The 14,655-nt window shown below is 34.7% G+C and overlaps 1 protein-coding gene across 1 annotated transcript in view; it reads right to left on the bottom strand.

The window, feature by feature from the left end:
- Positions 1 to 14,655, bottom strand: part of LOC140848036 (serine/threonine-protein kinase TAO1-like) — a 404,763-nt gene that overhangs the window by 75,486 nt on the left and 314,622 nt on the right. The window contains exons 21-25 of the mRNA XM_073230114.1: positions 9,366 to 12,947; positions 8,609 to 8,785; positions 7,227 to 7,397; positions 6,597 to 6,704; positions 2,925 to 3,049 (exon numbers count right to left, since the gene is read on the bottom strand). Coding sequence (XP_073086215.1) covers positions 12,928 to 12,947 — 20 coding nt within the window. The 3' untranslated portion in view covers positions 2,925 to 3,049; positions 6,597 to 6,704; positions 7,227 to 7,397; positions 8,609 to 8,785; positions 9,366 to 12,927. The remainder of the gene's footprint in view (positions 1 to 2,924; positions 3,050 to 6,596; positions 6,705 to 7,226; positions 7,398 to 8,608; positions 8,786 to 9,365; positions 12,948 to 14,655) is intronic.

Here is a 14,655-nt window from a genome sequence, read left to right on the forward strand (position 1 = left end):
GCTTGAGATGGATTAATGATTGTACATTGAGCATTGACCCCCCTATACTGAATTTTATTGTTGTTAACAACCATTTGATCAATAGATATGAGAGATGTCCTCTCAAAAAAAAAATTGAGAAGAATAAAACAACAGAATAAATCAATGAAATGAAGAGCTGGCTTCTTTGAGAAAATAAACAAAATAGAGAAACTCTTACCCAGGCTTATTAAGCAAAAAAGAGAATCTATACACATAAACACTATCAGAAATGAGAACGAAAAAAATGACAATGGACACCACACAAATACAAAGAATTATTGGAGATTATTATAAAGATCTATATGCTAATAAACTGTATAACCTAGAAGAAATGGACAACTTTCTAGAAAAATATAACCTTCTAAGACAGACCCAGGAAGAAACAAAATCTAAACAGACCAATTACTAGCAATGAAATTGAATTGGTAATCAAAAACTACCCAAGAACAAAACCCGTGGTCCAGGTGGGTTCACTGCTGAATTTTCTCAGACATTTAGAGAACTCATAATACCCATTCTCCTTAAAGTTTTCCAAAAAATAGAAGAGGAGGTAATACATCCAAACTCATTCTATGAAGCCAGCATCACTCCAGTACCAAAACCAGGCAAAGACACCACAAAAAAAGAAAACTACAGACCAATATCCCTGATGAACATAGATGCACAAATACTCAAGAAAATATTAGCAGACAAATTCAAAAATACATCAGGAGGATCATACACCATGATCAAGTGGGATTCATCTCAGGGATGCAAGGATGTTACAACATTCAAAAATCCATCAACATCATCCACCACATCAATAAAAAGGACAAAAACTACATGATTGTCTCCATAGATGCTGAAAAAGTATTTGACAAAATTCAACATCCATTCATGATAAAAACTCTCAACAAAATGGGTATAGACGGCAAGTACCTCAACATAATAAAGGCCATATATGACTGACCCACATCCAACATCATACTTAACAGTGAGAAGCTGAAAGCTTTTCCTCTAAGATTAGGAACAAGACAAGGATGCCCTCTCTCCCCGCTTTTATTCAACATAGTGCTGGATGTCTTAGCCACGGCAATTAGACAACAAAAAGAAATAAAAGGCATCCAGATTGGTAAGGAAGAAGTCAAACTGTCACTGTTTGCCGATGACATGATATTGCACATAAAACAAACAGGATGAGATCAAATAACCACAGAAGACAGGGGAAATAAAAAAAACTGTCCTCTTTAAAGTCTGTTTCTGCTCTATAGTTCATGAAGTAGAAAGTAGAAATTTACATCTTCAATAATTAACAATTTAATTGTTTTTAAGACCCTGTGATCTGTTATTAAAATTTCCAAAAATAACATGATTGTTTAGGAAAAAAACCTCTCCTTTAAAACAAAAACAAGCAATAATTGAAAGCTAAGTTCTTCAGTATGAACTTCCCATTTACACTTGAATATATAATATTGTCAAACATTATTCACCTGAATGAATTTTTAGGAATATTTTCCATTTTCATTAAATATAAAAATTAGAATATATATATAGACATTTCCAATAATGTCATGTAAAAGTTTTTCTTTAATGTTTTAATAGTTTTTTTTATTTTTCTATTTTTATGGTCAATGACTGATTACATCAAATAATACAAGTAAATCATTACTCTAAATCTCATGATTTTAGATATGAAAAAGCAATCACATTGTAAAAATAAGGCAATTCAATTCACTAGAATATTGTTAATTTTTAAATATTCACTTTAGTAACATTTTGTACATCTCACAAATCTCAAGTATTAACTTTCCTGATTTTTATTTATTGGCAGTAAGGATTACAGGGTACTGAGAATTTAAAAAAGACTCACAGTTTTGTATCCATCAAATCAATTTTCATTTTATTTTATGCAATACTATTTCAAGTCTAATAATTTACACATAAATAAAATGTGTAAGTATCTATTATTTTTTCCTTAAGGAAGATTGCTGGTGTAGGCTTTATACTGTCAAATTAAGTTAACAACTAAAGGAATAGAAGTAAATAAATCAAGGAGCTATGTTCCCCCCATTTAATATTTGAAACAGAAAAATATACCCTATTTAATAATTACTAAAAATTATTTTTAATAATTTATGCATGTCCAAAAAATCCACAAATCACTTCTACAGACTACTTTTAAGTTACTTAATATAAATATGTTCAAACTATCAATTTTTATCCTCTTACCTCATCCATAAAAGGTGGCATTGAGGTCTGCAGAAACCATATGATGCTGGAGCGTGAGCTGTCGGCCACTGCGTTTGTCTAAGTAAAACCTTCAGCAAATCAAATAAGGTTCCAGAGAATCATGCAATTTATACGTGAGAAATTATAACCACAGGATAACAACTTTAACAAATGTGTCTGGAAGGGAGACTTTGAAAGCTCAAGGAAATCTCAGGAATCAAGCTCAGCTCCAGTAACTTACAGAAAAGGAAACAATAAAAGGAGGGGGGAGGGAGATGGAGATAGAGGGAAAAAGACCTAAGTGATTCCACTAGGTATTAAATGATAAACATAGCATACTAAATAATTTCTACTGGTACACTTGCCCCTGGCCTCTGCTCTGTCACTGCTGTTCTAAAGACCACCTTTCTTCATAATCAATTCACCCTAAGCCACTGGCCGACATCAACAACACAAAATATACTCCTAACCATGCACTGAATGCTGAAGAAAAGACATTAAGAAACATTCCTCTGAAAAGAATGTATACAGCTCTTTCTTACAAGTTGAAAAGCATAGGGATAATAACTTCTCCTTTAGAACATGAGGTTAAAAATGGAGTATAGACTCAATCAGGGAAACTACCAATCCTCAAATTTATTTAAATTTTGAACAATTATTTGCACTCAGAAAAGCAAAGTTGTATTTCTGTTTACCTTCTGAATATCTCAAAAGCATGTCTTGGGGCTGGTGGGATGTTGCACTTTGGTGTGGCTGATGGAGTGGGCCAGTATCCTGTCATTAGCACCCGGACTGTGAGGTCAACATCACCTAAAGATACCTGTGCAGAAAGAAAGACATATGCCCCCCCAGTGAACTAGGATTTGTTACTCATTCCACATTGACACTGTTAGAGTTATCAAAGTAGTTAGCTACATGTCCAATATCTAGCACATAACTCTTCTTAAAGGTTAAACCCATCCCCGTGTAGTCTAAATTTTAACTATCTTGGCAAATATTTATAATTATTGCTTACATTGTTGGCCTTATAAAATACTAATCAAAGGATAACTATGCATGTGAACAAAGTCTTACTGGTGTCACTGAGAAGTGTAAAATTTTGGCTTGTAAGCTAATTTACAGATAAAATATCAAGGGACCATATATCATCGTCATTTTAAAGAAATTTCTATGATAGTATCTTTTATCGCAGCTTTTAAATCTTTTAAACCACTTTAACATACAAACAAACTTATTTCTAATATCCCATTCACATTTCAACTACATTGACAAAACTTGTTTTTTACATGGAGTTCACATTTTAACAACCTCTCCATGGGACACTGTATATCCAGTCCTACATAGTAGGTGATCTAAATATTTGTATAATGTATGACTACCTCTAGAAAATGTATGTTAGAAATACTGTCACAATTATTTATTCTTTGAACAAATTTAATTTTTAAGAAAACAATAAAGTGTATCAATAGGAATTTTTAAGGGTGAAATATTATCTTTATTATTGATATTCACAGCTTGTTCTAAACCATTACTCCATTTTTATCTAACCTTCATGATTTGTTGATAACAGATCCTTAAAAGAGAGGAATTGAACAATATAAACAAGTATTCCGTGGTCAGATTTCTCCCCACATATCTACTAATTGTTTACTCCACTTTAGAAAAACTGCAACTAGAAATCTTAGATGATGTATAGGAGAGATGATCATAGCAGAGATTCTCAGAGGATGAAAAGAGAAGGTTGGACAACTGTCTGTATTTGTCAAAATTGGGGATTTAGAGTAGGGGGTCACAACTTGATTCGATACATCCTAGACAATGAAGTCTTTTAATCTTTCTCCCATATATCCACACAATTTCTTAACATTCAAGTCTTTGCTCAAAAATGTCATTTTTTCTAAAGGAGGCCTTTCCTAACCACATTTCCCTGCTGCAGATTTCCTCTGCAGCTCCTATCAGCAGCTAAGGTGCTATGTTTATTTATCTGGTTCATTATCGGTCTCCCAGATCAGAATGTAAGCTCCATCATAGCAGGATTTGTGTCTATTTTGTTCTGCTATGTATACCCACTTCTACAACAATGCTTTGCACAGAAAACACTTGATGAATTACTTGTTAAATAGAAGGAATAAGAAACCTTAAAGAACTATTACTAGAAGTTTGTATCATCTCTTTCTAACTATCTCAGCAATAGTTTGAGGCCACTCAGCCTATATTCAGATAGCACATGACAGGGGCAAATACACAGACAGAGGTACCAGAAACGTCTGTAAGGATATGACGTGATTTGTGATATAAACAAAAAATGATTGTAAGATGGTTTTCCTTACCCTGTCCCTGTTTTAAAATTAAAAACAGAGGAAAAAATGGACAAATACTTAAATTTATTTCAGCTTAAGGTTTAGCTAAATAAAATATACCACAATTATTATTAGAATTTCAAGAAAGTACTTATTTTATGACTTCTAAATGAAAGTGAAGAGCCAGTGTCTTGGGATATTTCAACAGACCAAGAACCTTTAAGAAAGTTACAAAGAATCATCAGCTGCCAGATTGGTGATATTTTAAAAGGGCTCAAAGATTTCAGAAAGCTCAAGATCTGTTTTGATTAATCTGTCACTTTTCATCAAATCTGTCTAATGCAGATTAAGGCTTAGGAAATTTAGAGCTTAAGGTTCTTAGGATAAACAATTATAAAAAAGCCAATAATTCCTTATAAATAGTGGCCTTATATTTAAGTGGAATCTGCAATCAAATTAGCAGAAAAATGGAGCATCTTGACAAGTACTCTTCTTACTGTAGTTAACAAATTACTAAATACTCTACCAGAGTGAAAAATATGTCTGAACAATCAAGATTTATGTCTGGAAAACTCACAAACTTTAAACAACTGAAAGGCAAACAGATCTGATGAAATCATTATGTTGAATAATCATTCTCTCCCTCTTTTTAAATGAGACAACCCCAACAAAGTAGTCAAGAGCAAAGAATCTAATTTTCTTGTTAAAGGGCCTTCAAGATCACAGCCCAGGTAATTTTCAACAATACCTAAAACAGTAAGGGTGTTGAACCTTTCCTTACAGGTAGTTTCAACAGAGTATTTATTCTGACTAGTTGTCCCCCTGGAGCTCTCCATATATGTAAAGTTAGTCATAGAATAAGAATGAACAGTAATAAAAACTGAATCATATGAAAATATGTATCAATGTATTAGAATAAAGTTACAAATCCCTGAACAATCTTAAAAAGACAAAAGTATCTAGGATGATCACATTATTCAGGTTCTCCCCACCCAAATTTCTATTTACCATAGACTTTTATCTTTCCTGCTTTCAACCCTTCTACACTACAAATATGAGGCAAATCATACAACTATTTAAAATGGAGAGGGACCAGAAGTCCCAGTAATGCCTTAATATATATAAATGCCCATTTCTATAGAATTAGGTATTTTCATTTATTTTACTTGTGAAGAGACTGTGGAACCAGTAGAAGTGATCTCATATTTAAATATCAGAGGAAAGATCTCCAAATTTCTTTCATGGGTGTGACATATCTTAATTACAAAGCAGTACATATTACTTGAGAGAGAAAATGTCAAAGAAAAGCTGGAGTTCTCTAAAACTTATGGTTAAAGGTGAAGTTGAAAAACAGTTAGAAAGAAACAAAATTCTGAACTTCACTGAATCCTCACAAAACCCCCGCTGGACTCCAAAGCTGTATAGATTCTAGCTTACTGCCTTTTGGGAGTCACAATACAAAATCACATTTAAAATGCACTGGTGTCAGTGTTTAATATTCAGTTCGTCAGACATCAGGCCCATTTAGGCTGATCTTACAGATGTGAATGAGGAGACTGAGGCACAGGATAGCGGGGAAACAAGTCTCCTACAGCACAGCGCTGGGTGCTGAGGGCGAGTGAAAGCAAGAGCACTAAAACTCAGGACGCCTGTCTCGGCCCATGATTCTTTCCGTGATCTAGAATGGTTACAGCAGCAGAATCACTGTTCATTAAATGTTCAGTGCGTTCCTTCATGTAGGGAGGATAAACTTAGTTTTAGAAGAGTAAGAAATAAGTATTTTAACATTGATAGTTAGAAGAAGAGCTTATCTGGGGGAAAATGATTTTTAAAGCACTCGGACAATACATATGTTGTCTCTCATGACATTTAAGGAACCAACCCCAGCAATTCAGTTCTGATAATGGATGAAAATGCCCACTGCAGAAGACTACATGAGCTGATGAATAACAGTGTCATATACTTTAAACCAATGTAATATTGTTATCAACGATGCTTTAATTAAAAACAAAAAGACTTTACATGAATGAATTTCATTTAAAAGTAGAAATAAGTGGAGAATCTTACCCCAGTTGTCTGTAGATGTTGCCTGAATTCATCCATAGTTATGCTTGAGATGCTCATATCCCTAAACATTCCTTCCAGTTCTGATGTTAACTGACATCCACATTCAGTCTATGGAGGAAAAACACAAACATAAATAAATGAGGGATTTTTGGATGAGAAAATGTACAAAGAAATAAACTATTCCAAGCTACTGCCATCTTTTCTAAATCTTTCCAAGAGTTGCTCTATGAATAACCCAAGGATTCTATTTTATAATGTAGATTCCCAGACTCTTTCAGATTCTGATATGCCTTCCTGATGGTAGGGCCCAGAACTCTGTTTTTAACAAGCATCTCAGGCGGTAATGGGTACAGGTAGTCTACGGACCACACTTTGTGAAACAGAACTATATGGTGATACTCCCCATTTCCATGAACGTGCCCTGTCATACCAAGAGAATTTCCAGCCAACTGTGCATGCCCCAGAACCTGAACTACAGTATAGCCTGCTCAAAAAAAAAAATCTACCTTTGCTAATTAAAAAAGATTTTAACTAAATTAAGTATTTTCTAATCATATGCTACTAGTGTTTAATCATGTGGTAAACATCAGTTGGTTGGACAGACTCCATTCCATCTTGTGTACCGCTTACCTTTCACTTAGATATCACATTTTTTTCAGAGTCATCAGAAACACTTTTATTTTTGAGAAGTCTCCTTGCCAAGTGTTGCTCATAATAACATTCAAATATATCTTTTTCTTGCATCAACCTTAAAAGGACCATTGCCTTATCCAATACTGTTTCTACTTCTTGTTCTGTTTGCTGAAAAATCAATGAAAAGAAGATTTAACAATTAAAACATTTAAGTTCTACCAAAATAGCACCATAGTTCATCTGTAATTAAAACCAGTACTGTTTGGTAACAAATCATCGGGTTGGGAACTCTAAGGAGGAGGGAACCGGCCTGAGAGAGGGCCCCCTGCTTCAGACAGCACGAGCACAGCTCCCACATCCCCGCCCAGCACAGCCCTCATCCGGGGGCAGAGTGGAGCTCCAGGCCCCAGGGCTCCGCTGAGATGGAGGCATGCAGTGACACGCAGCAGGATTAAAGGGTGACTTAAACAGATGCAATGAAATTTTAAGCACAAAAATCTTGCAGTGACTTTGCATAATACTTGGGTAGAAACTTTCATAGCCAAAAAGACTGCTTATTTTCATATAAGCTCAATAAAAACCTAAATTTTGCCAAAGGGTAATAATTTGTTATTAATTAAAAGAGAAGACCCCTTGCCTGTTGCTCTTCTCTTTTAAGGAAGGGCAAGATGATACTGGTGCAGGTGGTATAAAACTTGTATTAAAAATTATGGAAGACCAAACAGATGTGTCTTTTCTATTCTGTGTCCATGGTCGTCTTCTTCCTGTTTCTTTGTTGCAGCTGCCTGCCTGAGGACCTACAGACTATTGTTTTTCCTTTTTGCTGCATAAGTTCCAAAATGAAGTTTAAAATAAAATTTTATGTGTGATCACAATATGCTTAATATGATTTTCAATGCTGTGGTGAGCTTCCAAGTTCCCAGTATATATAATAAAGGCTTAAAGATGAGCTTCACTATATGCTTTCAAATTATTTTTTGATAGCTATTCTAGTTTATGTCTGCAAATTCTCTGCATCCAGGTATTGTTTGATATACAGACCCCAGAACAAGATGACAGCAAACAACATTCTGTGCTGCAGGTAGCTGTTTTCTAGTTACATCTCTATAGCATATCTGATGCTTTCTGTCTGTGGACTGGTCAGTAACTATGGCTATCTAGTTCTTTATTTTTATGTCAATTACACATTAAGGGAAATGTCAAAGTTCTTCTTACCACTTCAAATACTTAAACAATTCTTTTCAAAGATCACATTACACATGTAAGGGAAGTACATAGTACAGCAAAGAATAATGTATGCTTAATTTCAGACTTAGAAAATACAGTAATTTTGTATTTACAAATAAAATTTAATGTGTTTCACACACATTTATACTTACCCCTTTTACTCCCTTTTTCAGCTTATCATCAATAAATAATGAGACGTATTCAGGGGACCTGGAGTTGCGGTTGCAAAAATACTCCAAGTCACCTGCAATAGTTTGTTTAAAGAGCCAGTCATTATTAAATGATTCCTGGAGGAAGCGATCAAACCCACTCTTCAGATCCAATAAGCCCTTTCAAAAAACAAAATAAATTTAGGATATATTATTAATAAAATTTCTATTAATAATATACTTGTGATCATGTACGATTATTATCATTTTGCTGATAAATGTGTGCATTCAGTGTTAAACTCAGATTCTATGTTTTGTTTTCAACTTCTTTTCATTTCATTGTCTCAACTAATGGGTGACACGAACAAGAGCTTTAAAAATATTCAAAAAAACTTCTTATTTATACTTAAAACATGGAAAAACTGCAGCATAATTTATTCATAATACTAACTGAAAGCAAAACCATTTTGAAACAAACAGTAACAAACAGTTTTTCTTCCTACACAGGAGGTGTATGAACACTAAGGCATATAAGGGCTTCATCAAATAGGTTAGTAAGTGAAAAGAGCAGCTGAGTCCTGCTACCTGATATAAATAGGCCTACTTTGCAAAATTCTAAAATATTTAGGATAATGTACACATATTAATTTACCATTGGGACAAAGTAAAAAATACAAAATATATAGCTTAGTAAAAGTGACCTTTTAGCAGTTGTCAAAACCACTTTGTCATAAACTTATAATCTTCTATATTTACTGACCTGAATATAATCAATGGGGTTCTTTCCTTCTCCTTCCTCAGAAACAAGGGCTTTACCTTGTTCCCTCAAGCAGGAACTCACACACACACACATGGTCTTCAAACCATTTGGCACACGACTAAATAACTTGTACATGCAAGCAAGATCTGTAATCAGAAAACACAAAAACCAGCTACATTAAAGATTAGGAAAAATATGTTAATCTCTCATCATGCTGATCTGTGATACTTGAAGAGGCCTTGGCACAGGAAAAACTACTAAAAGGAAAGAAAAAACCTTTACCAAACTGGAAAGGGAAAAAAAAATCAGGGCTAATGATTATTATTTCAACTCATGAAATGCAGCTTTCAGATTAGTGCTTTGAAATATCAATAAAATATCGTTAACAAATTTGTTTACATGGAAAAGATGATGCCCAAAGACTGTAAACAATAAAGCCACAAATAAATGAAAACTGTTTTGAGTTTCTATGTAATTTATCCTATATAATTCTAATCTAGAACCTGGTTATTCTACAAAATGTCAGTCAAAAAAACAACTTTAATTATGGTACAACTGGTAGTCAACCTAATAAGGAAGAAATTTAAAAACCAACTTAAAATCTTACAGATATTTTTCAACATTCCTATCTCACAAATTCAAACACCAACCAGGACAACAAACAAATAAAAATAAACAAAGGTTTATTCCATTATACATCATGGTGAAGTCTATATGAAATTACAAATTAAAGCATAAGTTCCTATTCTTTAATATATTCTTCAGAGCAATTCCTAGTTATTTCCCAGGTAATGGCCTAAGCCAGTAACATCTGTTTTTTAAAAAATGGTTTATCTCACTATATTGTTTTTATTTAAAATGAAAACCCTGGACTCTGTTCATGTTTTTAAATCATTTTTCACAAGATTAAAATATGGAGTTAAAATACTTTTCTATATGTCTAGTGTTTCTCTAAAGTAATTGCTTACTGGGAGACTATAGTGTCAGAACTTGACAATCATATAAAAAAGTTTTACAATCAGGAACTTTTGAAAATGGGAGTTAGAACAGTGGTTACCAGATCCAGGATTTTTTCTATAAAGTACTAGGTAGTAATACCTTGACACACTGCTCAAGAGCATGGCCTAGCACAACTAAGACATTTTGCGCTTAGATTGCTAGTGGAAAGTTAGGACAACTGGAACTAGGATTTAAAACTTTAATTTAGAATCACAGGCAACTGGTTAGTTGCTGAAAATATTTAGTACTAAATAGAGAACTACAGTAAGTAGCTATGCTGCTATTTCTACATTTATGTACTTACTAAGTGCTTGCCATGTGTTAGGCAAACTCAGTGCCTTTGCCACAAGTCTCCATGCAGGTTACAGAGATGCTGTAAATTCAGGCATGCCCAACAACCTCTCCATCAAACATTACCTAGTTTCCTAATCTTCAACCCATTTAATCTTTCCCCACCCAGCTCTCTAAAGTATGTAAGAGAACATTAACTGAATAACCAAAAAGTATGTTAGAAAACTTATTGATTCTCTAATTCTTTAATTGGAGGAAATGGCTTTTCATAAAGTCCTAGTCTACCAGCAAGCACTTAGACTGAGGTCAACTATGCAGCCCATGGACCTATGCCCACGGCCTGTTTTTGTACAGCTCACATACTAAAAATAGTTTACACATGTTTAAGTGGTTGAAAGAAGAAATCAAATAATGTTTCATAGGAACATAGTGAAGATTTATTCATTTGTGTTACTGTGTATGCCTACTTTCTTTCCTATTACAGCAGAGATGAGTAGTTTACCATATGGCCCACATGACTAAAATATTTACGATCTGGCCCTTTGCAAAAATTGTGTGCTAACCCAAATTAGACCTTAGACATCTAGAAAACATGACAAACAGACTTAAAAATGACTGATTTTTGTTTTTGTTTGCTTTTACAAACAGCAGAAGGGTCTTTGAAAATGTATATTTCTCTGTTTTAAGAAAGCAACAAATTTACATACAACTTGTCAGGAACTTAACACAAATATATAAATAGTACTCTTCAAAACACAAAGCTAGGATTCCACTAGTAGTACAACCTCTCCACAATTTTTCTTTTCCCTTCTCTTATTTATATACTTCTCTCTTTCTCACTTAAAATTTTTATTTTCATTCCCTAGGTATATTTCTTTTACAAGAAGTGAGTGGCTAAAACAGTAACACTTCATTAAGAAGCAGGAGATGAGTTTAAGAGTATCATGTTTATTTTTTAACACTATACATCAGTGATTTAAAGAGCCATAGTTTTAAAACAAAGCTTTAGAAAATTAAGAATGAAGACATCACTGTTAATTATACTGCTTGCAATTTCTTCTGAAATACTTGTCACAAAAGTATTGTTTTCAGGAAAGTAAAGGGAAATACCCCAAAAGAGTAAAGGCTACAGTTACTCCAAATGTTTATTTTTATGTAATTCTCTTTCCTCCTTTTTTAGTCTTTGACTTCAGAGTTCTTCTTCAGGGTTCCCAAAACCAATCCACCAATTTATCTAAATACACTGACATGGAAGCATTTTTGGTATCTCATCACAACTAACTCCCAAAGGAAAGAAAACAAAAATGTTAAGATTAGAAATTCAGATTTTCAGAGAATCACAAAAATTACAGGAGCGTATACAGGAATGGAGGGAGCCCAAACCCTATGGCCTATGAAAACAGAGTACAGGAGTAGATGAGGAGCTCATGGGCCTCACCAAGAATACTAGACTTGCCTCTGGATTAAAATGCAAAATGAGGGAATATAAGATGAAAAAAAAGAAAAAAATAGCACCAATTCAATTCACAAGAAATATCTAAAATTCTCATAAATATAAAGTTTTGCTGTTAAAACTTATCAAAGTGACAATAGTGAGAAATTAATGATAGGGCATTTACAGTAATTTTATTTTTATAGGAAAATAAAAAAAATTACTGAGAACCTGGTAGAATTATAAGGATTTACTTATGTTCAATTGCCAAAATATAAATGTTAAAATCAGGAAACTGGCAGTGACAATTACCACTACCTAATTCTCAGAACTCATTCAAGTTTTGTCAGTGATTCCAACCAAAGGATCTAGTTCAGAAGCACACACTGCATTTACTTGTCAAGGCCCTTTACTCTCCTTCAGTGAGGAACAGTTCTTCTCTCGACTTCCATGACCTTGATATCCTTAAAGATTACAGGCAAGTTAGCGCACAGGATGTTCATCATCTGGTTTCATGTGTTTCCTCATGATGTGAGTCAGGTGGGGTATCTAGGGAGGAAATACCATGGAAGTATTGCTGTGTCCTTCTCATTGCTGCTATCGGCTGGGGCACGACTTCAGTCGATCCTGCTCCTGCTGATGTTCACTTAGATCACTTGGCCAGGGTGGCATCTGCTGGCCTCTCCTAACAGGGAACTAGGAGTAACTTCCAAGTTACTCTTCAACCTTTTGTAATCTGAGGCTCTGTTCACCTTTGTTCATTCCCTTTCCTCTCTCTTCTGCAGATTGCATACTCTTTATTGAATTATCTTCAAGTTTGCTGTTTCTTCTTCTCTCAATTCAGAGATAGTGTTGAGCCCCTTTAATAAATGATACATTTCAATGATTATACTTTTTATCCCCAGAATTTCCATTTCATTTATAATTTCTAGCTCTTTATTGATAGTTTCTATTTGTTGTGATGTTGACATCACACCTTCCTTTACCTCTTTTATCATAATTTCCTTCAGTTCTTTGAACATGTTAATAATGGCTACTTTGAAGTCTGTGTTAAATCTAACATCTGGTCCCTCTCACAGACTATTTCTGCTGCCAGCTCTTTTTCCTGGGTATGGGTCACACTTTCCTATTTCTTTATGTGTCTCATATTTCTTTGTTAGTAACTGGGCATTTCGGGCAATGTGTTATAAAAATTCTGGAGTCCCCCCTCTCCTGAGCTTGCTATTGTTTGCTTACTTGTTTAGTAACTGAAGGGACCACTGTAGTGAAGACTGTTACCCCTAGAAAGTGAAGCCTCCTCTGAGGTTCTCAGCCTTGGGTATGTATGTGTTCTGCCATCCTGGGGTGTCTGTTTTTTTTCAAGCATATAATTGGACCAACAAGACCAACACATGTGAAACAGTTAGTGTAAGATGTAAAATGTGTTAAATTGTTTTCCTAAGGCTTGTTTTCTCCCTCTCCAAATTATAAATGCATCCAGAGCAAAGATTACATTTTCCACTAATTGTATCTTTTAAAACACTTGGTGCTTTCCTGTGCATAAAGTGAGCACCCAGTATATTGGTGTTAGGAGACAGCGAGTATAGAGGCTGGATAATTATGGAAAAAGTAGAAAGTCTGGACTATTAAGACGAGTTCAGGTTTCACTAAATGCCAGAAAAAGACAGAATCTGAAACCCAGAGGGGCGGTGATCCTCTCAAGATCACATAATCAGAGACAGATGAGGCAGGAGCCCCAAATCCTTGCCCCATACATCTTCCCCAGAGCCCGCTGCCTGCCTAGGTCAGCACAGCCCACGTGGTACCCACTTCACAGATTTCCATCTCATGGGACTAAAAGGTTCCTCCTGTTCTTCCTATACTATTTCTATCTCAGCATTTTTAGGAAATTTAATCTTGATGCTTGTCCCATATCCCTGCCCTACCTCAAATAATTATAGAAAGCAATACTTCCTCATTGTTTCTCCCAACTTTTATTCTTTTCAATATTGGTTTTTATATAGTTGTAGTCAAACTATATATAGAATACTGTGTTATATGTCAAATACACAATATACTTGACCAAAGCAAGCCTGCCCCCCAGGGGACATGTGGGAACATGTGGGATGGTTTCAGTTACCAAAACCAAGCAGGAGGGTGTGCTGGACCACTGGTGAAGGTCAGGGAGGCTGTGAAATATCCTGCAGTGTGCAGGACAAACCCCTGGACCCCACGGAAGCATTACCTGATCCAAAATGTCAGTGACACGGCAGTTGAAAAACTCTGTTATACTTTTTGCAACTTATTTTACTTAACATATAGAGTTCAGTATTACTGAAGGGCCTTTGAACTAATTTAGTCTATGTGCTAGCTTGCTGGCACATTGTGGGTACTGAAGGAAACTTATTAATGGATGCATCATAGTCCATTGAGTTAATGTGAAGAAATTTCCACAACTATTCCCCTATTGTGGGACATTAAGGTTAAGAGATTTTGCTCCTAAAAATAACACTGCAATGAACTTATGAAAGTATCTTAATTTGAATTACTTCCTTTGGATTAACTCCCATGTGTGAGATAGTCTGCTGC

The sequence above is a fragment of the Manis javanica genome, chromosome 2, assembly GCF_040802235.1.
Source record: "Manis javanica isolate MJ-LG chromosome 2, MJ_LKY, whole genome shotgun sequence".
NCBI classification, from domain to species: Eukaryota; Metazoa; Chordata; class Mammalia; order Pholidota; family Manidae; genus Manis; species Manis javanica.